At 36.9% G+C, this 26,380-nt stretch overlaps 1 protein-coding gene across 2 annotated transcripts in view; it reads right to left on the reverse strand.

Moving 5' to 3' along the window:
* PLCB1 (phospholipase C beta 1) overlaps positions 1–26,380 on the reverse strand; it is a 731,248-nt gene that overhangs the window by 225,195 nt on the left and 479,673 nt on the right. For both annotated transcript variants that reach the window (XM_017523921.2, XM_017523922.2), the window contains exons 5-9: positions 12,371–12,450; positions 10,614–10,667; positions 9,296–9,371; positions 2,330–2,430; positions 925–1,091 (exon numbers count right to left, since the gene is read on the reverse strand). In XM_017523921.2, the coding sequence (XP_017379410.1) occupies positions 925–1,091; positions 2,330–2,430; positions 9,296–9,371; positions 10,614–10,667; positions 12,371–12,450 (478 nt within the window). The remainder of the gene's footprint in view (positions 1–924; positions 1,092–2,329; positions 2,431–9,295; positions 9,372–10,613; positions 10,668–12,370; positions 12,451–26,380) is intronic.

Consider the following 26,380-nt stretch of genomic DNA (forward strand, 5'->3'; position numbering starts at 1 on the left):
GTTAAAATTTACTTTTATGCTAATCATTCTTATTTATGACTATAAGTTTGCTAGAGTTATTTCTGTTACTTTAGAAACTGCCTGCATATTAACATATAATTGATTTCTTCTTAATAGTTGATTACATGTACTTTATTTTCCTCCCTATGGAATATCTAGGCAATTTGCAATAACATTAGTGATGACACACTAATTTTCTTGGTGAAGATATTTCAATCCAGATGAGAGTTAATCTTCGCAGTAGAAGATCTTGTTCAGGACAGTGCTGCCACATATAGTTGAAAATTTGCATCAATCATATCTTCACGATCTTATTTTGTCAATTCATTTTCCCAGAATCAAAAATATAAATTTCTTAATAACTTCCAGGTAACTTAGAGCTGCCTTTGGAATGTCAGTTTTTGGGTTGTTTTGTATCTATGACTATAAGTTTTTCTACACAGAAAGCTAAATTTTAGACTATTTCCCTAAGTAGAAAAATTTATCAGATAGTATATACTGGACAAAGAGAAGAGTCTCACTGACTAAATATTCTCTTTGGTTTTAGAGCTTTAGAAAAATCTGTTGGCAACTTCACAGAACTTTGTATAAAAAGGCCCAGAAGGGTAACCTAAAGATAACAAATTTCCTGTATGAGAAATATGCATTAAGTCACTGGGTGAATTTGAAACTAAACAAAGGATTAGACATTTTAAAAATATTTTACATGCATACATACATATAACAACAATGACAAAAAATCACACACCAAAGTTTAAAGAAAAACTTACTTCACTAAACCACCAAGTGATTTCAGACAGAAAGGAATGCCTCTGTAAACAGAGGAAACAAACCTAACAATCACCTGGTATCCCTAACTCCCAGGGTGTGACCACAGGCAATCAGAAACAAGAGCTTCCCTTTAGTGTGGGAGAAAGTACTGACCTTTTTTGGCAAGGCTGTTGTTGGGTTCATACTTCTCAATCAATACTTGGACTTGCTCTTGTTTTAGAGGTGGATAAAGTATTTCATTAAGCCGAGGATCTCGCTGCTTAAGGTTGATAAAATCCATCATCTGATCAACGGTAAGGTATGGTTTGCTTTTGGCACCACTAAAAACAATTAAAAACCGAGAAATAACAATTTTTTAAACTAAGTTTCCTTCATATATTTGCATTTAACTCTAGGGAAATAAAATCCTGCTATACTTGATAAGAAAATGCTATATTGAAACTCCTGTCTTGCCCTAAAAACACTGTGCTGCTCCACCACAATTTCTGTACTTCTATGGGCTACGAATATCTTGTGTGCAATTGCTACCACTAAAACCCAATGCTCTTGAAAAATACCAAATAGGTAAGAAAACTCACAGTAGAAAAACACTGCATCATGTGCATAAGAATGCACCACTCAACACTGAACACTCGTCTTTTGATTATGACAATAAATTTTTGGTTTAATCATCCAACTCCATATATATTTAATCATTTAAAGATGTATTTATTATCATCACTTTAAAAAAAGTAAACAACCTGTTTGAGCATTTTTTAAAAAATCACAGGCTTCAACAAGAGACTGTAACTCCTCAACATCGTGTTCAAACTTCCCATTTCAATCATATTGATTATCCAAAGACAAGTCCAATGGTACAAATGTTGCAGATGCTCAATAAATGTATGATGGCAATAAACAGCACAAAGCAAGAACCTGCAATGTCATTTTCAGCAGTACTGTTTGCCTTTCATATGAAGAAGTCCTTATTTTGTTTACCACATTTTGGATTTTCTGTCACGTAGATTTCAGTATTTCAAGAAAGGTAAACTGCTACTTTCCCCATATTTGCCTTAGTGCTTTGGTTTCTTTCTTTTTCTTCCAGTCTATCAAAAAAAAGTAATGCCTTGATATAAGTTTATAATTTCTAACATAAAAGCAAATAATTCTTCAGCTGAGAGGATTCTTAGCAATCCAAACTTCTAATGTGACTAATGTGGCTCAGAGAGGTAAAATAACTGGTTCCCAATAGACAGTTCTTCCTGCTACATAAATCTAACTCCACTAAGCCGAGATGCCTCCTGTTCGAGCCATAATCTTTCAACCACACAGAGTTATCTGAGCATACAAAAACAACTACCACCAGCAATATATCACGGCAAACTTCTACTCATTAAAAGCAGTGGTTGCTCCTCAGGGGAAAGATTGTGAGATCCTATCAAAAATATCACACAGGAATATTGCTTTTAGACATAGTGTATGATGTTCTTCCATCTCCAATTACCACTCAAAGTCCTGTTCTAGCCACCTGAGAATCAATGCAAGCTGAAAAGATGTAAGTGAAAATGTGTACTCTTACAATTCTGAAAAGATGTTATCAATTTCAGGTCGAGGGCAAAGGTTGTTCAGGAAAACTCTGTACACTTCTGGAGTGAAATCTTCTTGAGGTATTGAATCATTCTAGGAAATAAAACAACAGTCAGCAAATGGTCTTTTTCTTTCCCCAGCTTCCTCCCTCCCTGTTTTCTCTGTCTCTTCCCTCCCTTTTTTTCTTCCTCTCTCCCCCATCTCCCTCTCTTTTTCTTTTTCTTTTCTTCTTGGAGGTCAGGGTAAACATTCAGAACACATCTATGAGGTCAACCATAGCATTCATTTGGACACTGGCTTTGGGGTTTGAAACCCTTTTTTTCTGTGGCTTTTTCAGTTTTATTTAAGCTTAAGAGTTTTCTCCTGCTAAAAGGATGTTAACGCAATTTCCTACACACATTTCCTAAAGTAAATTAGACCTAGGAAAGATAATGTGTTTGGCACAATTATTTTTAGTTTTTTTTACTTGAACCTTTTTTTTTTAAAAGTAATGACCACAGAGACAGACATAGTCAAAATAAAAACATAAATTCTAATTTTGTGTCATTTTTTTCAGACAATTTTCCCTCTGGTTTAAATAATCTGATAAGTTATAAAACAGTTTTCATAAGTAGGACAGCACCCGTCATTATTTTTCACTGATTGCTCCCGATCCTAATGTTTAGGAAGCAAGTCATTGGTATAAAAAGCCACTTCTATGACTTATTTTTCTGTTTGGTTGGGCTGCCATGGAAACCGGAAGCATGTATTCAAGACTTTGTTAACAGGAAGGACATTTTTCATACAGTCTTCCTATTTCAGGTATGTGTTAATGTGATTATTTTTATTTTTCAAGCCCTTAAACAAAAGAACACACCCTTCCTTTTACCATTTTCATATGTTTTGAAATGTACAGTTATACAAATGTCTAAATATTATTGTCTGAAGTTGTTCACCACTTCTAGACAAATAAGAGGACTTAGCTCACCACTTGGCAGGTAGCAGAAGATTCGTATTTGTGAAATGAATGAATGAAGTAATATTTCCTTTATTAAATCCATTTATAGAGATAGAAAAATCTATTTTGCAAAACAGAATTTTCTGACAACCAAACAATACATGAATTATTATATAAACAACACATGAATGGTACAATGTGTTGTACCATTATAACTTAGGATACTTGGGCACAAACTTTGAAATAATAAGCACAAGTGGTCAAATCTAAGAGCAGTGGGGACTTCTTGTGAATTGTTTTATTAGTATTTTGCCATTCATAAAATGGGAACAAGTATAATCTGCAAGCAGTTTTCCAAAATTCCACTTGATTTACAGAAAGAGAGAAATCTCTTTAGCTGGAGAGTGCACATTTTACAGTGCCACCCTCTCTCTGATTTGGACACCTAGAGCTCTGTACATAGTTTCAAAAAATGAGAATGACCGTTTCTACTTTACTCACGGTCTGTGAGACAGAGGGAAGAGAAATATTTAAAATCTTTCTTGAGTAAGAAAATGCTCAGTGTCGCTGCTGGCCAACTCAAGTGCCTCCAGCTTTACTGGATTTTATGAACCCCATGCGTGATTTCCTATTTTCCCTACTAAATAGAGTTCACCTCACTTCCCCCTCCACCAACCTCACCCAACATACGCATAAATTGATTTGATCTAAGGATATCAATAATTGTCATCCTTCACTTACTGATTTCTTTTTTTCTTCCTTCCCATCTTAGTTTATAACCTTTTTCCTCTGGAAAGCCTTGCCTGCTTTGAACTGGGTTTTGTCTTCCAATTGTGCACATGTCACACCTTGCATGTCTCACTTTTCAACACTCAATGTATTGTGCTCCCAGCTATACAATTCTCTCTATTCTTTGCTAATTTGCAGATGTACACGAGCTAGGACATGTGTGTTGTCTGTTAACTGCTCTATTTCCAGTGTGCCACATATAATAGGTACAAATAAATATTTACTAAATGAATGAATATAATTTATTGAGAATTGTGGAGAAATTGATAGCGAGCACTCATGTGCTGTTATTTCCTTTGAAATATCAGGTTTAACTAACATAATTTACGTAAGAGTCCTGACACATAATTTGATAGAACAATATACTTTGCTAAAATCTTACCATTGTTTATGTACCAGCTGTGAATTAGGAGGGTCAAATTAATGAGATAATCTGAATAAACACAACATTATTTTCATTGCCAGTTGGATGTTAGCATATTGAAAAATGAAAAAAATTCAATATAGCTGATTTTCTTTGTCTTATTTTTCTCTTGCCCAACTTAACCGATGAGGATATCCCAAAGTCTTTGAGGTTAGTAGGTGAAAACAGGAGAAAAAGTGTTCGGTAGAGAGGCGTTAAAATAAGTAAGCATTATTGAAAACAAAAATGAAAGGGTATAGGGGCGATATTTAGGTAAAAGCTATGGTTAATTCTTAATTCCTTGCATTTTAAACAAGACTGAAATTCACAAACCTTATTCACATACTTTCCATTTCCCGATCTCACAACTTGGTGAAGTAAATGGTACAGATTCATTTTTCCTTTAGTCTAGTAGGAAATGCAAGGTCTAATACTCTAAAGACCATGCCCAATATTCAAATATTCCTCTGTGAACCCTTCCTGACCATGTCACCTAGAGATGACACTAGTTTTTCTTTGTGTTCACAGTCTCCCTTTATATATCTTTGTTATTGCATTCATTCCACAGCTTTTAAAAATTTTTATATTTCTGATTTTCTACTGAACTATGAGCTTTTGAGTGACCAGATAATCTCTTATTTAATTCCTTTGTGTTCTCAGCATGGTGCCTGACATATAACAGATACCTAATTGGTGTTTGCTGGATGAACCCAGGAGATGATACCAGACCTTAGGTCTTCCCTTTTAATCCAGTACTTGGTCCATCACATCAGGCATCCAATACAAAACACACTCTCAGTGGTTACTTGCTGTTTGACCTTTTTGAAGGGCAACTTAAGAAGGCTAGTATAATCTAAATTAGTAATCTGAACCAGGCCCATTTATATTAGAAACTGAAAAGTATTGGTAAACTTGAAAAAATGGAATTGTTTCAATACCATGCTTATATACAAGGACTCTCAAAAGGGAATTTTTTTCTTAAAACTATCTTGGTGATAGTTCTGGTAGCATTTGGATTTCTAGATTCCATAGACCTGGTAATGTCATATCCAAATGCCAAATAAAGAAAAGATCTCCCCAGTATATACATATGAAAAATATTCAAAATGAAAATAAAAATTAGCACTTAGAGTATATCAAACATAGCTCTATGAGCTTTACTTGAATATTTTCATGTAATCCCCTCAACTCTATGCAGTTGGCATTATTACTGTACCACTTTTATAGGTAGGAACACTCAGGCCCTAGGAGGTTACAAAACTTCTCTAAGGACCTGGATGAGCAAATGGGTGTGATGGGGTGACAATGACTATATTCTGAATCTGAGTTGCTTAATTCTATACCTTATGCGAAAAACCAGTACACTAAATATTCTATTAGTTTTGAGATGGGGGTTTGCAAATAATTATATGAGGAAGGGTACTTAAATTTCAGAAAATATTATTTCAAAATATATTAATTCACTGAAGCAAGCTGATGGACAATTTCCCAGTAAATTCAGAAAATCAACATATTGTCAATATTTTCATTCTGAAACTTTAAATAAAATGTTGAATTAACCATGGAATACATGAAATAACTACAAGTAAATGACTCATAATAAACTAAATACTTAATGTGGTTTTAAATTAGAATTTTGATATTACTGATTTGAAGAATCACAAGTACAAAAATGATTGTTTCTGATTTATATTCAGTATGTAAGGCATAGAAGAAAGGCAACATACTACAGTTACACAAGAAGTTATTTTATACATTTTATTCATAGTATTCTTTAGTAAAATTTATAGTATTCTTCAAATTTAAAATAATTAATCTTTGTATTACATGTGTGCCCATCAACTAAAGTAAACTTTATTATTTGAAACAAATACATGGGTTTATTCCTTGTCTTCTTCGTTAAAATGCAACTCCATATGCCAGTGCCATGGTACGACTGCTATACAATTCCAAATGTCACTGAGCTCTTTTCAAGTTAATAAGCCTTAAATCAAGGGAATTTGGTGCAAATAAACTATTTTCAGTTCTCAGAAAGTTTATGGGTAAAGTGGTAATTTTTTTGAATATGGAACAGTTTTCAAAGGTCTCAATGGAAAATATGTTTGGGTGGTTAACAGAAGGACAGAAATTGCTTTGTTTCTTTTTTTGGATACAGGATTACTTTTGAACAATTAGGGTAACTTCAGGCTAGCAACTGTAATCTCTAAAGGAGCAATACCTTCTAAAGAAATGTGTTATTCCAGCGGATCATGTTGGCCAGGATACAAATTCAAGTGCCGTAATTTTCCCTAACAGTGTGTACAAATACCATGTTTTAAAAAAAACTCAACAGGATATCCACTGTGTTTCTGGGAATATATCTATTTACAGAGCACAATTCAATCTAGTTGAAATGTCTATTGGCTACAAAATATGCTTCCATTTATGCAGAACCATCTACAATTTATATAAGCCTTTTCTTCTGTGGCTTGTTTAAAATACTTCTTGTCAATATGGTCAAAATTTTTTGCTAATTTGTGGATATTTTCTACAGTCATTGTTATGTAGAAATGAAATTACACAGAGATTTTAAACAGAGTTTTGATTCATCATAGTCAGTTCACGGAAACATTTATTTCCTAGTTCTGAAGCTGTCTTTGGTTTTCAGATATTTTAAAAACATTCTAATTCTGCAAGTCATTCAAGTAAATTATACTTTGAATAATAATCTTTCAAAGTTTTAGGATACAGATTGTTTTTAAAGTATCTTTAACTTCAGATAATTGTCATTACATTTAATTTGTTAAAGGTAACTTTTTCCAATTTAAACATAACTCTTGTTATTTGAATCTCATTTTCCTTTTAAATTTGTCTGCAGTTGACATTGGTCTGAAAGTTGGAACATATAACATAGTAGCTTACTGAATTTATATTTATCAACTGAATGGCTAGAATCCAATTGTTTAGAAAATTACAATTTATGGGAAACTGGTTGATGCATTTAATTTTCTATTCCTTCTTTCCCTTAGCTGGATTCATAAGTTAAATATTTTGATCATTATATTTTACCACACATTATCCAGAAAAGATAAAATCAGAAGTGATTGCATAGGAAAAAAAATTATTTGCATGTCTTTGTAAATCCATCTCTCATGTTTTCTCTTTATGCTTGAATGCAGTGGTCTTCTCTCAGTTACTCAAACCCAATAGGGAAATTATTTCCAGCCTCAGGGATTTGCGTACATTGTTTTCATTTTCTGAAATGAGCTTCCCTTCTTTTCAATAGTAGTTCTCCAGTCTTTCTTTTTATAGCGCTTCCCCCGGTTTACAAATGCATTTGTTGAGTTTCCCCAGAAGACTGTATGGTCCTTGAACCCTTGAGTTTTGTTTTGTTCACCACCATATTCTCAGTATCTATGGGCACATAGTAAAATCTCAAGAAATACTTTGTTGAAGTCAGGGACAGGACTGTAATTGTTATATTTTTCCTAATGCAAAGCATCTAACAAAAAAGCAGTTTGAAGCATTTTATTTTGTTTTATAAAATGAAGGTGAAAATGTTTTGAGGGAGTCTTTCCGCAACTCTGTTCAGTTTTTGCAGTCTCATTAACTTTTTCCACCTGCAGAAGGAAGGTGATAGTGGAGAGGTGCTCTTATTTTTTTCTTGGAACCTACCAAAGTTGTTAATGAACTTTGTTTTTTGAAAAGTCTTCACAACAATAGTTGGCTGCTAAATTCAATCACAGCACTCAATTTTATAATTCAATCATAAGTTTAAGAATGGCCTTACAACCCAATTCAGTGCAACTTGAACATCGCTGGCACATTTCGAAGGACTCAAAGGTTCTTTTTATAAAGTCAGTGTTATCCTTAAGTAAATGCTTCCTTGTTGCTTAGATACTAAGATAAAAATAATTTGCAATAGAAAAGAGAGTTTTATACAATGAACTTCCAGAAACAATAGTAACAAATCATTTTAGAGACAGTCATGTAGACATTAATCAAAATGAAGGCAAATTATTTTATCTGAGGTGGTTAATGTATATGACGTATCTTGTATATGTGAGACATAAAAACAAAAAGCGTGTTACATGCCTGTCCTCTGACCAACTTTACCACCGTATGAGCAAAGTAGGTGTTACCCAAATTGTTTTGATGCTACATCCCTCTCAGTAAAAACTTTCTGAGCACAGCTTTGTAAAGTATGTAAGTATATTGATTTATAAACACATAGTACCATACTAATTGCTTATGTAGCTTATAAATTGTAAAACTAAACATTGGGGTTATAAGAGTGAAAAAAGTCCTCACCAGAATCTTGGCTGTTTCCAGCCAGCTCTGTAAACTTTTTTCAGCAGCTGTCTATTACCCAGTTCCAAAACTGCTTCTACATCTTCAGATATTTGTTATCAGCAAAAATCCCACCTTTTGGTACCAATTTTCAGTTTTGGTCTGTTTTCTGATGCATATTACAGAATATTTGAAACTGTGTAATATATAGGAATCAAAACGTATTTCCTACAGTTACAAAGGCTGGGAAGTCCACTGTTGAGAGGGCACATCTGGGAAAAGTCTTCTTGCTAGTGGGGACTCTCCACTTGCTAGGTAGTACAGGGAATCAAACGGTGAGGGGGCGGAGCATGCTAGCGCAGGTCTGTTTTCCTCTTTTTATAAAGCCACCAGTTCCCCTCCCATGATAATCCATTAATCTATTAACCCATTAATCATGGAGGTTCTTAATTTCCTCTTAAAAGCCCTATCTCTCAAAACTGTCACATTGGGGATTAAGTTGCAACATGAGTTTTGGAGGGGATGAACATTCAAACTATAGCGTAACACTACATGCTTACCCTTGAAGATGGAAGACTACAAGCCTCTAAAGCAGTTTCAACTCGCTTCCGGTCTGCTGAAAACAAGCGATATATGCTGTGAAGTGAAAACAAAGAAGAGAGGTTTAAATGGCATATGAATTACAACACTAATAGATAATTCCAAACTCAAAATATTCCATTTGGTCAAATGTATTTATTATTTATATTTAACGAACTAAAAAACAACGATTCCTCCATGCATTTGCATCTGTCTTCAGAACGATCAACCTGTGTGCTTTTTAAAATTAAGGTATCTAGTATAAAGTAAATATATTAGGGCTATGGTGCTGACCCAATTAAAAATATCACATTACATAATCTCTAATATTAAGCATTAACATAAACATCCATATTAATTTTGTTCCCTTGCTACTACTAACCATTGCCCCAACGTGTACCTTGCATTATTAATAAATTTATTCTTAAATTTTTATTTTTTTTTAAATGAATTCCCTTTTTTATTTTTATTTGTTTATTTTTTTTAGATACAGGATTTCACTGTGTTGCCCAGGCTGGAGTGCAGTGGCATGATCCCAGCTTACTGCAGTCTCCACTTCCCATGCTCAAGTGATCCTCCTGCCTCAGCCTCCCTAGTAGCTAGAATTACAGGCATGTGCCATCACACCTGGCTAATTTTTAAAAATTTTGCAAAGATATAGTCTCGCTATGTTGCCTATGCTGCTCTCAGAATCCTGGCCTTAAGCAATCCTTCTGCCTTGACCTTCCAAAGCACTGGGATTACTTGCATGAGCCACTGTGCCTGGTTTAATTTGTTTATCTGCAGAAGCTTTCTAGCAGCCTGTCAAAAGTTAAAGACTTTTGGCCAAATATGACCTAGAGGTAGACTTTTTTTGTTAGTAATCTCCTTTAGACAAGGTTTGCTCTTTGCTTTTTCTTCCTCCTCCTGACCTGTTTTAGCATCTGAGGTTGCAATCCCCGCTTGAGGGCTACAGTCATGTTGGTAGAAAGAAGCCTGAGGTCAGCCAATTTCTACTCCTAGAATAGATCTGAACCTCAGATGGCCTTTTGGGCTTAGTAGCAAGGTTTCCTCCACTTCCTCCACCCGCTTCCTGCTTTGGTAATTCTTGAAAATGATGCCAGAGAAAAGGGAAGCCCCGGGGAGATGTCTATGAGGAAATCAGCTGCACTGCCACGAGACATGTATGAGGGAGGATGGAGCTACCACGCATTTCCATACTCCCACTTAGGCTGCTGGAGAAACAAAACAGAGCCATGGCACGAATTCAGATCTTTGAAGAAAATAAAATGAATAATGAGAAACGCTCAGGAAGCTTACTTTTTGAGAGGAATACGCCCTTCTGGAGTGACTTGCAGCTTAAGTTTAGTATAGCTGTTGGAGAAGCAGAAAAACAATGGTTTGATTTTTAAAAAAAAGCTTTTTTTCCTGAAGAATAAAATACATTTAAAAAGACCCATGCCTTTGTACAGTTCGCTGAATTTCCTAAAATTGCCCAAGTCTCCACAGATTGGCACCCAGATTAAGAAATAGAATATTGTCACTTTAGCAGCATTCCAGAAGTCCTTCCCAAACCCCCTGCCAAAGGGAAATGTTATCTTAACTACAAATACCATAGATTAGTTTTGAACCTTACATAAATGGAATCATACTCTTGTGTTTGGCTTCTTTCACTCATTATTATGTTTCTGAGCCCTAACCATATTTTGTTTATCATTTGCTTACATATTCATTGTCAGAATGAGAACTCTAGGTCACTGCTGATGAATGCATACATTAGGAATTCTACTTCAGGAAGCTGCACACATTAAGGCCCAGCAATCCCAAAGCTAGATGTGCACAACAAAAATATTAATAATATGTTCACCAAAAGACATGTCGATAGTAGCTATTCATAGGGAGGCATCTTTCTGGAATAGACATTGGTAGTAGAGATTGATTAGCCAACTAGCAATAACATGCTATGTTTCAGATAAAACATGTTATTTACCCCTGTCTCCTTTGACTAGCATTGCATGGAAGAACAAATCTTCTAGAAACATTGCCTGGAAAACATGTTCTAGAAGAAGGATGATAAAATCAAAGACAGGATAAAAAGAAGGAGAAGGAAGGGAAGGGAACAGGTAGAAGCATGAAGGAAGAGTCCTTAAGGTAACAAGCTTAGGAGAGAAGGCAATCCTACAAAAAAGCTCTTAAATGAAGGCTTGTGAGTTATTTGACTAAAAGCCAAAGAATTCACAGAAGAATAAAAAAGGAAGGTGGCTGAGGTATTAGGTCTGGAATGATGGGTATGTCTTACATAAGAAGAGGGAAGAGAGAACAAAACAGAGGACCACCTATTAATGTTTCCACTTGTGGTTTTGATTTAAAGACTTCCTAACCTCCTGAGCAGCCCCAGCTTCCAAAATGAACACAACCAGCTTTCCTTGCTGCTCATCATGCCTAAGTCATTATTTTCCTTGGTCAAACAATTTTTAGAAAGGCTTGGAAATTCCAGAGTGATCTGGCCATTTGTTTTGCTTTTCCTTCCTTATTTTCCTTCTTCTCTTTCCTTTAGATACTTTCTCTTTTCTTACTAATACTTGCTGGGATCATCTACATGAGATGGAATCAGGACATCAGCCTATTGATTTAAGTACATAGTCAGGAAGTAATTGTAGCATCTATCAGACATCTGTAACCCTAGAGAAATGAGAAACATATTCTGTTCCTCAGATTAATAATTGAGAGGACACAGGCAGATGTAGAAGCAGAAGATTATCTGAAATTAATAATTTTTAGTTCTGAGCACAGCTGCCAGGATTTGGAAGTGTCTCTGTGTTGTGTCAAAAGCACTGACATTCATGCGAGCTCAGCCAAGGTGTAACATCGATGTGCAGCTTGGAGGAAAACTGATCTTTCTTGGAAGTCTTCCAATTCTGAACAGGGGAGGTATCAGTTCTCTAGCAAATCCCAAAAGAAAATTTATGTTTATCAATGTGAGAAGGTGGTGCAGCATAAACTAAAGACTCACAAAGGAGAAAGGAAACTGACTTAGAAGAATCAATGCCCTTAGCAATAAGATTAGAGTTACTTACGCTTTTTCCAGAAATGCATCCCTGGACATGTTTTGGGCCAGCAGGTTTGTTGCCAAACTGAAAACCTCATTTGTCCATTCCTGAAAAATGTAAATCACACTTGCATTAGCTTAAATGCTGAACAGTCATTAGACACATGCTTTTAGCTTGGCTTCCAGGAAGACACATTACTTCAATGTGTATCCCAAAGGTGTTTTGTTTTGTTTTGTTTTGTTTTATTATCCCCTTTTTGGGTAAAAACAACACAAGTAAATTCAAATCCTGGAGGGACTACTCTTTTCATAAGGAGATATTCTTTGTACATAAAGTTCTTTCTGCTTTTTAAAATTTGTATAAATAGAAAATTGCTGTGTTTCCATTCAATAACTTTTTATTATTTCCTTGAATTACAAACAGATAAACAGTCATTAAAAAGTTTAAAATATGATCAAATATATTTCCAACAGAACATGCAAATATAATCTTCCTGCTCTACTATGCATGCCAAGGCAGGTATACCTGGTACCTTTAACTGTTAACTGCAGTTCTAGGAATTCTCTATACTAGTTGAAGTCACAATGCCACACAATATGCAGTATTCTCCCTTCTCCCAACACTGTCAATGTCTCACTGCTCTCCTAATCTTAATCCCTACCTCACACCACACAGCAATGATCTCACTTGGCTTCCAAGATAATGGAAAAGAGCAAGTCTACAAATGAGAAATAATAGAAGTTCCATTCTGGGTGATTACTTGGAATACACAACACATTCTGGGCCCAAAGCCCTACAAAATTCTCGAAGAAAAGATGACATGAGAGCTAGGTCATCATCTGATATTGTTGTACTTGACTTGGCTCCCTCTTCAATGAAATAATGTCTTTTAGTTTAATTGCTTTGCCACCTGTTTTTTGTTTGTTTGTTGTTATTTCCACTTTTGTTTAATTTGTCCTTTGTTTTTTGCTTCCCTACTTAAGGTACTGATAATACACTGTCATGTAATACAATAACATTCGAGATGAGACTGGAGGAGCAGGGAACACAGAGTGATTGGGGAAGAAAAGAGGGAATTCTAAACAGAGAAAACTGGGGAAAGAACCAGAGTTGAGGTAACATGGCAGAAGTTAGATCAAACAAAAAGTGGTCTAGAAAAGAGAGAGGGGGTTGCAACAACAAAGTAAAGTTGTGGTCAGAGGATAAAGAGCATTCAGGTATCTGGAGATAAATTAGTAAAAAAATGTGATGCCACTAGAAGCTTCTTCTTTTTCTTTTTAGAATGGGAGATGAGAGGATCCAGGGCTAGGCTGCATATCAGACAGATTATCTGGCAGCCAGGTCAAGGATGGATTTGAGGCTGAGAATCTAAACAAGAGTAACTCAATTAGGAAGCTGTAATAGTCCAGTAGTCCAGGTGAGAAATACTGAGGTCTTGAACTCTATATGTTGACAGAGGACTTAAAAAGACAGCACAAAATAGCTGCAATAGGGAAGCAAAATTATTGCTTACCAAGCTTTATGCAGACACAGAAGAGTGTTTCACAATAACTATATAACAAATTAAAAATCAACTTTCCTCAAATTAGATATTTTAAACTGATAATAATAACTACTGGCACTGGTTTCAAAAATATGTTTCTGGTATAATATTTTATAGACTCAGGGTCAAGCTTTAGACATTTCCATCTCCATGCCAACTTTCTGCATTGGTAGAAGTATTTATAATTGATGGCAAGATATAGTTTTGTATGTTTATCAGGAGCTAGTTCCACATCAGAAATAGGTACAGTAAAGGCATTAGAAAGAGTTGGGGAAACTTAACTTGGTCTGAACTTTTAGGTTGAAAGCCAAGGCCTCCATTATATATAGCCCAATAGGAATAAAATGTGAGCCACATAGGCAATTTAAATGTTCCAGCAACCACCTTGAAAAAAGTAAGACAGCATACCACAGGGTCTTACTTCTGAATAAAGCTTGCCACTCTATGCCTTTTAATGTGGGCATTTAGGTCATTTACATTCAAGGCTAGTACTGATATGTGTGACTTTGACGCTGTTGTCAAGTTGTCAGCTGGTTTTTATGCAGACTTGTTTTCGTGGTTGCTTTCTAATGTCACTGATCTGTGTACTTAAGTGTGCTTTTGTATTGGCTGGTAACCATCTTTCCTTTCCATATTTAGTGCCTTTTTCAGGAGCTCTTGTAAGACAGGTCTGGTGATAACAAATTCCCTCAGCATTTACTTGTCTGAAAAGGCTATTTCTCCTTTGCTTAGGAAGCTTAATTTGGCTTGATATGAAACTATTGGTTGGGATTTCTTTTCCTCAAGAATGCTGAGTATAGGCCCTCAATCTCTTGTGGCTTGTATGATTTCTACTGAGAGGTTTGCTGTTTGTCTGATGGGCTTCCCTTTATAGGTGACCTTACTTTCTCTCTAGCTGCATTTAACATTTTTTTTTCTTTTATTTTGACCTTGGAGAATCCGATAATTATGTGGCTTGGGAATCTTGTGGGGTTATCTGCGTTTCCTGAATTTGAATGAAGGCCTCTCTAGCAAGGCTGGGGAAGTTTTTATAGATGATATACTTAAATATGTTTTCCAAGTAGTTTTTTTTCTCCTCATCTCTTTCAGGGATGCCAAAGAGTCACAGATTTTTTTTTTTTCTCTTTACGTAATTCCACATTTCTTGGAGGTTTTGGTTGTTCCTTTTTATTTTTTCTTCATTCATGTTTGACTGTCTCATTTCACAAAATCAGTCTTCAAGCTCTGAGATTCTTTCCTCAGCTTTGTATATTATGCTCGTAATACTTGCAATTGCATTATGAAATTGTTGTAGTATGTTTTTCAGCTCTTTCTGGTCAGTTACATTCTTTTCTATACTGGCTATTTTGTTTGTCAGCTCCTCTATTGTTTTATTGTGATTAGCTTTCTTGGATTGGGTTTCAATGTCTTCCTGTATCTTGATGATCTTCATTCCTATCCATATTCTAAGCTCTATTTCTGTTATTTCAGCCATCTCAGCCCAGTTAAGAGCCCTTGCTGGAGAACTAGTGTAATTGTTTGGGGGAAAAAGGGTACTCAGGCTTTTTGAGTTGCCAGAGTTCTTATGCTGGTTCTTTCTCAACTCTGTGTGCTGATGTTCCTTCAATCTTTGAAGTTGTCATCTTTTTTTTCTTTTATTTGATAATCTGTGGGTTTGATTGTGGCATAAGGTGGGTTCAGTCAACTGGTTTCATTTTACCTTTTTTTAAGTTCTGGGATACATGTGCAGGACCTGCAGGTTTGTTACATAGGTAAAGTATGCTGTGGTGGTTTGCTGCACCTATCAACCTATCACCTAGGTATTAAACCCTGCGTGCATTAGCTATTTACCATGATGCTCTCCCTCCCTACCTCACTGACAGGCTCCACCCAGTGTGTATTGTTGTTCCCCTCCCTGTGTCCCTGTGTTCTCATTGTTTAGCTCTCACTTATAAGTGAGAATATGTGGTGTTTGGTTTTCTGTTCTTGTGTTAGTTTGCTGAGGATAGTGGCTTCCAGCTCCACCCATGTCTCTGCAATGGAGCTGTTCTCATCCTTTGGCTGTACAATATTCCATGGTGTATATGTATCACATTTTCTTTATTCAGTCAATCACTGATGGGCATTTGGGTTGATTCCATGTCTTTGCTATTGTGAATAGTGCTGAAATGAACATACGCATGCATGTATCTTTATCGTAGAATGATTTATATTCCTTTGGATATATAACTAATCAAGAGATTGCTAGGTCAAATTGTACTTCAGGTTCTAGGCCTTTGAGGAATTGCCACACTGTTTTCCATAATAGTTGAACTAATTTACATTCCCACCAACAGTGTAAAAGCATTCCTAGTTCTCCACAGCCTCACCAGCATCTGTTGTTTTAATAATCGCCATTCCGACTGGTGTAAGATAATATGTCATTGTAGTTTTGATTTGCATTTCTCTAAGGATCAGTGATGTTGAACTTTTTTCATGTTTGTTGGCTGTATTAATGTCTTCTTTTGAGAAGTGTCTGTTCATGTCCTTTGCCCACTTTTTAATGGAGCTATTTTCTTTTTTCTTCTAAATTTAAGTTTCTTATAGATTCTGGATGTTAGGCCTTTGTCAGACGGATAGATTGCAAAAAGTTTCTCCCATTCTGTAGACTGTCTGTTCCCTCTGATGATAGTTTCTTTTGCTGTGCAGAAGCTCTTTAATTAGATTCCATTTATCAATTTTCACTTTTGTTGCAATTGTTTTTGTCATGAAACTTTTGTCCATGCCTATGTCCTAAATGGTATTGTCTACTGGCTTCATTTCTGAAAGATTTTAGGGGGCCAAGGCTCAGCTCAGGACTCCTGGACTGCATATTCTAACACTGGGGGATTTGTGTCAGCCCAGCTTTATTCTCTGCCTCCTCAAGATTATCGCCCTGCTGTGCTGGAGGGGCCGGGGTACTCCTGGACCACTGATCACAACACTCTGATGGGTGGTGCCAGCCAAAGCACTAAGCAGGGAAGTGGCAGCAGGATCCATTCCTGTTCCCATGTGCCAGTAGCAGTAGCAGTGGCACCACAGTGGGGTGCACACTTGTAGGCTACATCAGAGGGCTAGTGGGTGCCAGGGTGCTGGCCTCTGTGCCGGCCTTCACAGCAGTGGTGGTAGCAGCACAGTTGGGGGTTTGGGAACCCCCACCAATGACTGTGCATATGTTAGCTAGCACTGCTGGTGGTATTAGCACAGGGGCAGGGTGCTGGTGAGTGCAGGACTGTGTGCACCTTCTGTGCACATTCATGCTAGTATTGGTGGGCGCTCTGGGGTGGGGCAGGTTTGGGGCAGGTCTGGTTTTTGTGCCTAGTTTTATGCCAGCAGCAGTGTTGGTGCAGGAGCCAGGAGCTGGTGGGGGCGGGGCTGGTGGGCTCCATGCTCACCAAGGCTCTGACAGAAAAGGCAATGCAGAGGGGGTGGAGGGCAGGGTGCACTCATACAGGCAGCATTGTCAGGGCAGAGTGATCACATACATATGTCCTGGTGGGGTAGAGGAGGAGAGGTCCACCCATGTACATACCTTCTGGCAAAGCTATATGGGGGTAGCCATGGGTGAGTATGTGCAGGCAAAGTGTCATGGAGGGGGCTACAGTGGGAGGAGGGTGTGGTTGGGCTTGTGGGTTTCCATGGAGGCCGCTCTGCTGGAACTCTCTGTTGGTTATGTGTGTTCAGCCAGCACAGGAGCTATAACCTGAGCCCCCAGGAGGTATCTCCCACCCTGGGCACCTGAGGCTGCACTAAAATCAGGTGTGGCCAGGCTGGGTCCCCAGGAGAAGTCTGCAGATGGAGGGGTGCTCAGGTTGACTGGCCTGTCTCATGGTTAAGACCAGCCTCTAGAGATCAGGTCCAAGAGTTTCCCTAGAACAATAGTTTCCTGTGGGAGAAAATCCAGACTAGGAAGACCACTGTAAATGCTCCCACACCAAACCTTCTGGGATCCTCATCACCTGGAGTTCTGCCCCCACCACTTCTCTAATCAGCTCTCCCTGTCAACTCAAGTGTCCTGGTGGTCAAGGAGTATCCTCCTGCTAGAATTCCAGAGGCTCATGGTGAGAGTGGGTTGCTCCTTGCATGTTCTACTCACTTCTTCCCCAGAAGTTACTGGGGGCCAGGAACAAGTTATAGTGCATGGTACCCCCGTGCAGGGTTCCCAGCTTCCTCCCCCTTTAGCCAATCATCTGTATCTTCCTTCCATCTACTCCCAATGCCTTCCCTCTGAAGATCTGCTAGGAGTGTGCCAGTCTTCCCAATGTCCTGGTCTCAGTGGTAGACGTTTCTCTCTGCTGTGTCTAGTCAGCCACCTTGCCAACATCTTGAAGCTTCTTAAGTGATATCTTCTGCCTTATAATTGATCTCTTCTCATGAAGGGGATAACAGAGACCATAACTGTATGGAAGAACTCTAAAGATCAATTTCCATGGAGCTTCCACTGGAGTTTCATTGTATGTTTGTATTTTATGTCCATGAGATCATTTCTGCCATTGCCTCACCCCACAGGTTCTGGCACAGTTATGAGGAAGTCAGTCTTGACATTATCAGAGATACCAAGTTTTCCTACCATGCCACAAAATTAATGTACTTTCATTTCTAAAGCTATTTAAGTTTCATAATTTTACTTTTTTAGATCGGAGTCTCACTATGTTTCCCAGGCTTAAATTCCTGGGTTCAAGTGATCTTCCTGTTTCAGCCTCCTGAGTCCTGAGTAGCTGGGACTATAAGCATGTACCACTGTGCCCAGCTAAGTTCTATCATTTTTGACACAGGATTTTCTACTTGCCTAATACTACCAGCAATTATTTCACAATGACCAATTCTCTTACAGCTGCTGTTTGAATATTTATTATGCACTGAGCTAAGTTCTTTGCATCCAATAAGTAATTCTCTTTACATTTCTCCAGGAGGCATGTATAGTTAATATTCTCATTTTACAAATGAGGATTCAAAGTTTAAAAGCACCTTAAAACACATTTATATCCTCAGAGCTAATAAAAGTTACAGTGTGGAATTAGATGACTGGTTTCTTGGGTTTACAAACATTTGCCCTAGATATTGTGATTCTTCATCATTTTGTTGTTGAAAATTTTGGGTGGGCTGACACAACTCAACAAGAATAAAAGACAAATCCACTCTACTGTATTCTGTATCAAACACTGATTTAGTGCTTATGATGGGCCAGCCACTGCTTTCAGCATTTTGCAAGTAATTAACCCCTTTGATATTCACAGCTACTCTAGGAAATATATTCTGTTTTTACCACCCCATTTAACAGATGGGAGAGCCTGAGGCACAGCAGCATTCAATAACTGGCATAAAACCACACAGTTAGTTACCAGCACACCTGGGATTTGAACTTAGAAAGTTTGCCTTTAGAGTTAGCACACCTTACTACTACATTATGATGATGAAACAAAAGTGGAAACAAAACAAAGAAGAGGCAAAATGAGAGGAGAAGTAAGATGAAGAGATGGGTGAGGTTAGCTGCAAAATGCACGCCTAAAGTATTAGAGTTTTGATACAGATAAATCATCAATTCAACTCAAACTTGCTTTAGCCAATGTAAAGTGGAAGGTTCAATCCTAACGTGATTGAGAGTTGCTCTAGATCCAAATTCATGCAATAGCGCAACAACGATTCCTAGTTCTAAGATCAAAGAGAATTTCTCCCATCGGCATTTGACTTATGACTAAAAGGGGTATACACACAAAGATAGTGTCTTTTCTGGAAGAAATATGTTGTAGATATTTCTAGTCTATATTGTACTTCTCCCTGATCCCATTTTGCTTGCTGTCTCCCAAGGAGCCAGATCTATTTTGAAAGGTAGATATCAATACTATACCGATTTTCATATAATATTCTGATGAAACTGGTATAGATTAGAGTTCAGCAAACTAAGGCCTGAGAGCTAAATCCAGTCTGCTACCTGTGTTTATAAATAAAGTTTTATTGAAACATGGCCACACTCATTCATTTATGTATGGTCTATAGCAGCTTTCATGCTAGAGTTAAATAGTTGTTAACAGACTCAAAATGCTTACTATCTGGATCTTTACATAAAAAGTTTGCTTATTCCAAGGTATGAATCCTTGCATGTTTAAATATTACAAACACCATATTATATTATATGTATTCTTTGGCCAATGGCTATTTGCAATCTACATCGTATCTTTAAAATGAGTCTTGTTGCTGCATGTAGATGTAGTTTATTGATTTTAACTATTATACTATTCTAATGTGTAAATGTGTAATTTATTAATTCATTCTTTATTGACTTTTTTTTTTTCCAAAATGTTTGTTTGCACAAACATGTCTCATGTTGCCTTAGGCCACATCCAAGAGATTCTGTAGGGTGAATTTCATGAAGACTTCTTTGATTATATGCATCTTCATCAATAACAGCTGCTCAGCAAAGTGGTAAGGACACTCTATGGGAAGTGTATGAGCACTTGCATTTTCCAGTGTTCTTGAAAACATTTGCTATTATCAGACATTCAGAAAATGTTTGCAAATCTGATGAATGCAATGTGGGATTCTGCGATGTGGTCCTAACTGTCATTCTGACTGATCAGCCTAGTTGGGCATCATTTTACACATTTGGGGACTGTTCTATTTTTTCTTTCCTTCAAATTTCCTGTTTATATTCTTAATCCATTTTTCTTTCATGATATTTGTATTAATATTTATTTATTTATTTTCTTCAACTTTTATTTTAAGTTCCAGGTTACATGTACAGAATGTGTAGGTTAGCAACATAGGTAAACGTGTGCCATGGTGGTTGGCTGCACAGATCAACCCATCACCTAGGTTTTTTAAAATTTTTTTTAAATTATACTTTAAGTTCTGGGGTACATGTGCAGATCATGGAGGATTGTTACATAGGTATACACATGCCATAATGGTTTGCTGCATCCATCCCCCCATCATCTACATTAGGTATTTCCCCTAATGTTATCCCTCCCCAATCCCCCCACCCCCTGCTATCACTTGAGGCACTGTTTACAATAGCAAAGGCTTGGAGCCAGCCCATCAATGATAGACTGGATAAAGAAAATGTGGCACATATACACCATGGAATACTGTGAAAAAAAGGATGAGTTCATGTCCTTTGCAGGGACATGGATGAATCTGGTAACCATCGTTTTCAGCAAACCGGCACAAGAACAGAAAAGCAGACACTGCATGTTCTCACTCGTAAGTGGGTGCTGAATAATGAGAACTCATAGACACAGGGTGGGGAACATGTATTCATTGTTTTGAAAAGTGGGGAGGTTTTCATTTTTTTTTAAGTTTGAGCCCAAACACAGGACAGTGTCAGTATCAGTCCTGTTGGCAGAAACAAAATGCCACACGGTGGCTGCCTGTTGTAAATGGTATCATGTTATACAAGGCCCTGGACCATGGCTGCAACCTGATACCAACCAGCTGGAATCACCAAAAAAGGCTCAGTGTACTTTCAAAAATATATAGTCATTTAAAGAGTTATTTGGGAAAGTAAAAATATTCTAAAAGGCATACTGAATCTCTCTATATCTATCTATCTATCTATACACACACACACTTACATATATTTTTATATATATATATATATATATATATATATATATATACACACACACACACACAATTGTGAGCCAATGGTTACTCTAATGAATTATAAGGAATAACAAATGATAATAACTTTAAAGGAGGTATGGTAGTCATTCCCACCCCTTATCTATGGGGGATATGGTCCAAGATCCCGAGTGGATGCCTGAAACTGCAGCAAATTCTAAATTCTATATGTTTGTTCCTGTATATACATACATACCTATGATAAAGTTTAATTTATAAATTAGGCACAGTAAGTGATTAACAACAATAACTAGTAATAAATTAGAACAATTATAACAGTATGCCAGCATCACTACTCTTGAGCTTTGGGGTCATTGTTTACTAAAATAAAAGTTACATGAACTGCAGTACTGCAAGCCACCTGATAACCTAGTCAGCTACTAAGTGACTAATGGGAGGTGAGCACATACAGTGTGGATACACAGGACAAAGGGTGATTTACATCTCAGGCACAACAGACAAGGATGGTTTGAGATTTCATCACACTACTTAGAACAAAGAGCAACTTAAAACTTATCAGCTGTTTGTTTCTGGAATTTTCCATTTAATATTTTCAGACCATGGTTGACCACAGGTAACTTAAAGTAAAACCACAGATAAGAAGGGAATATTGTATTTCCAATGTGCCTGATTTGCAAGCCTCTATTTATTGCATTACACTTAATTCTTTCATGGCATATTTTTTAGGGAAGTTTTAGATTCACAGTAAAATTGAGTGGAAGGTACAGAGACTTCCCATATATCCCATTCCACACTTGCATGGCCTCCCCCATTAGCAAAACTCTACACTGGAGTGGAGCATTTGTTACAATTAATGGACCTACATTAATACATCATTGTTCACCCAGAATACAGAATTTACATTGGGGTTGACTCTTGGTGTTGTACATTCTATGGGTTGGAACATATCTAAAATGACACATACCCACCATTATTGTATCACAGAGTAGTTTCATTGCCCTAAATATTCTCTGTGTTCCACTTATTTATCCCACCTTCTATTTAGTTAATATTTAAAAGTTCCTGGGATATATACTAATTTTAAACAAGATATTTTAATATTGGTGAGACATGTAAAGGTCCTATTTTTAAATGCTTCATATTTATTTTTCATTATTGGCAAACATCTATTGCTATCATTGATAATGGTGTCGTTTTGATTATCTCCACTCATAAGGGGACGACAGTGTGTGATCTGAGTAAGGAGGAACATTGTGTGACTCAGTCAGTGTTGCCTCACCTGGCTGAGCACATTTCTCTCACTACTGGCACGCATCAGAATTCATCCTGCTGAGCATTTGTCTTAATGACGCAGTGAAGAAACTTTTCACGGTGAAAGATGGTACATGAGCTGGAGAACCTTTTGTTAAAATCAGAAAGGACTATCTGATAACTCACTGCACTTATGATACTATACTGAACATTTAGAATTTTGGAAAAAATTCTGGTATAGTTTCTCTGTGTTAGGTAGTAGTGAAGATCTTATAGCATAGTCAAAGTGTTCTCATTTTTATCTTATACTCAAAGAGAAATGATTGCTAATCATACATAATTACAAAAAAACCCCAAATAAACAAAAAGCTAGAAAACATATTAGGATTCAATATTATCATGATTAGGACAACCAGCATAATAAGGGAAGGTGCATAATTATTTTCAGATCATGTTATTCAAATGTCTTTAGGCTACAATTGACAAAAGCACAACTCAAAATAACTCAGGAAATAGGAGAAAATATCAAGGGCACTGGGTTGTTTCCTGTAATTGAAGGAAAAACTGGACAAACTGCAGCCAAATAATGCATTTGTAATACAAGATCATGAGGAATTTGGAGCCTTCTTCATTGCCATTACTCTGCTCTCTTCCTGAGAGCATTTTTCTTTTCCCTTCTGATGGGTTCTTCCCCCTAGCCACCAACTTCACCAAGAGTTGTCACATATGGTGTCTTTGTGATTCCTTCATTTTCAGTATCAAGGATCCTGGGAAAGGTCTAATTGGTCTACCTCTCGAACAATCCATCAGGTAAGAACCTAGCAGTGTCCATGACAACCAAGTAATTGGAGCTGGGAAAGAAGCAGTGACCAGAAGAGGGGAGAGTATAGGAAACATGACAAATGCCTATTACCTAGGATCCCTGTGGGAAAGCAGACAGAAGGAATGGTGTGTGTTGTTTCATAACTTATGTGGGATCTCATAGTTCTGCCTCATAGTCTTTTTATAAAATAGGTAATAGATTCATAATCACTGAGTTGACTGCATGAATGAATGTGTAAATGAAAGAGACTGACTTCCATTCTTTATAATTTATGTCTTTTGAAATTAATTTGTATATCTCCTCTATTGTTACAAGTTTCAATCATTATTCTTGGCTAGAGGGCTTGTGATATTGGCTTTATGCATTTCTGTTGTGATGTGAACTATACTGGACTAGTTTACAAATATTAGGAGTCCTGGATATAACATGGGAGTAGCAAGCTCTCCAATTAATAAAGTACAGAAGCTTTTGTATTACGGTTTAGGGCATCTATGTTGGCTATGTAGACATACTTATGCTTTGGTTGATGTTTTGGGCTATATTCTGAAGAACTCTTGCTCAAATATATTTTTTCAGATAAATGAAGCACTGTTGTACTAAATGGTATTCTGATGGCATAAGGAAGAGTTCAGGCTGCTGGTTCTAGTATGTCCTAGTCCTCTTGACATTCCTCTGCCAAATGGGAAAAGTTTAACATGGTAAAATGAAATGAAAATGAACTTAAAGAGAATTCTTCAACAGGAAATAATAAAACTCCCCAAAAGAGCATTGTCCATGGCACAGAGTAGAAGAAAGGAGAGATGTCTGTTTCTGTTGAAGTTTTCACAATGAGAGGTTTGCAGCTGTATCACTGGGAGTTTCAGGTGTATTCTTAGCATCCACTGGGGAGACCTCTTCCCTTTCCTCCTGCTAGTTTCCTGAGTCATTATTCATTTGTACAACTGAGAAAATGCTAATTGTGTGTTCCTGTGCAGAACCCCCGAAGTTTCATGTCAATCCACCACGTTCCTGAAATGATTCTTCCAACAGTCTCATGTCATTCTTATGAAAACACTTACTATTATGCCTTTGAATCCTAGCAGTCTCAGTGTTAATTATTACTTTGCTTGTATCTGCTTCAGTGCTGTGTACCATAGATAATAAATGTAAGTGGGTTCTGTAATTATAATTGATATCATTGTTCATTACAAAAATAATTCTATTTGAAGAGATCACATAAAAAAGGATTTTAAAAGAGAAAAAGCACTGCTAATTTCCTTATAAGATGTATGTCAAACATAAAAAGGGGAGCAATCGCAATTTCTTGGACAGTAAGCATGCTGCTTATATGTTTATTATGAAATCTGATAGACAAAATTAAAACTTCATTCCTTGAAAACTGATTAGTGAACTAGGCACAGGTAGTTCCTCATTAACTTATAATTTAATGACAGAATTCTGCTGAAATGTAATTTTCTCATTTGGAAATAAATTTGTTTTAAATTACCTTAATTATACCTTTCAACTTTACTTTAAACTTTTTTTTGCAAGCTAGATTCTTCTCTTCAAATGAAGAGGGTATTTGGCCCTTGGTAACTCAATCCCATTAGTTCCTCCTCTGCTATAAGAACGATTCTTTGCCTTAGGCCTTGATTGTTTCACCTTTGATCATTCTCACTGCCTGTGGAAGCCATGGAATATGACTCTTAAATACAGTTTTGCTTTTTCTTGTCTTCTAATTTAAAGGTAAAATATTGATATCAGTTTACTTAATGGCTCTTCCTGACTTTCATATTGCGGATCCTTTTAATAGCTTATTAAAAATATCATTTACTGGATTTCAGAACACCACTCTACCATTTTCTAGCTGGGACTTTCTGCTAAATTCTATCTAATATCTATTTTATCCTTCTTGCCTAACAGAGACCCAACAGTATTCAGGTCAACAATATGTCCAACTGAAAAAAATATATACATTTTCCAATGTTCTTAGTAGCTGGGTGGCCACCATGTACCACATGGCAAATCACATGTAAGCAGATGCTGCTGGGGATTTTTGGGAAATGTGTTTCCTGATATAGGTGCTCTTTTCCTTTCACTGTTGGAAACATAAATGGAAGGCTGGAGCTACAGAGGCATCTTGATCTATGAGAAAAAGGCCACGAGAATTGGCCTTGTTATCACTCAGCTTTGTTATCTCTGAGCTCCTGAATCAGTGCCAGAAACCACCTGCGGAGTCCTAATAAGATAAGTAAGCAACAATGAGGAAATTGCCCTATGTTGGGGAGAACAATCTGAGATGGCTAATCACAGACAACCCCCTGGCACAACATTTTGTTCCCAAATACTTCCTTCAGCATATAGCCCCAGTAACCCCAGCAATGTGACCTCATTCTGCACATAGCCCCTCCGTCATGACCCTATAAAACTTCCCTCCAATCCCTACCTCTTTGCAGACAGCATCTTCTCTGCTGTGCTGCCCATTGCACCTTTGCAACGTGTCTTCATACTTTCTGTAATAAATCTGCCTTTCTTTACTTATGACTGTCTTGGTAAATTCTCTTACCACTCACAATGCTCATCCCAGCCAGTGGCACCTATGACACTACCTTCAGGCTTCCTGCTACATGAGAAAAAAAGTAAAGAAAAGCAAAACTGAACAAAACACAAATTAAAAATTCTTAATATGTCTTAGCTATCGTTTGAATTGTTTTTCTGTTACTCCAGGCCAAATGCAAGTCCTGAGTGACAGAATCATGTTGGACAAGTCTTTCTAAATTTGTTCCCTAATATTCATATATCATATAAAATGGAGGTAATAATAGAATTTATTTCATAGGGCTTTTGAGAGAATTGGGGTAAT

Source organism: Cebus imitator, unplaced genomic scaffold (genome assembly GCF_001604975.1).
Source record: "Cebus imitator isolate Cc_AM_T3 unplaced genomic scaffold, Cebus_imitator-1.0 Scaffold31, whole genome shotgun sequence".
Lineage (NCBI taxonomy): Eukaryota > Metazoa > Chordata > Mammalia > Primates > Cebidae > Cebus > Cebus imitator.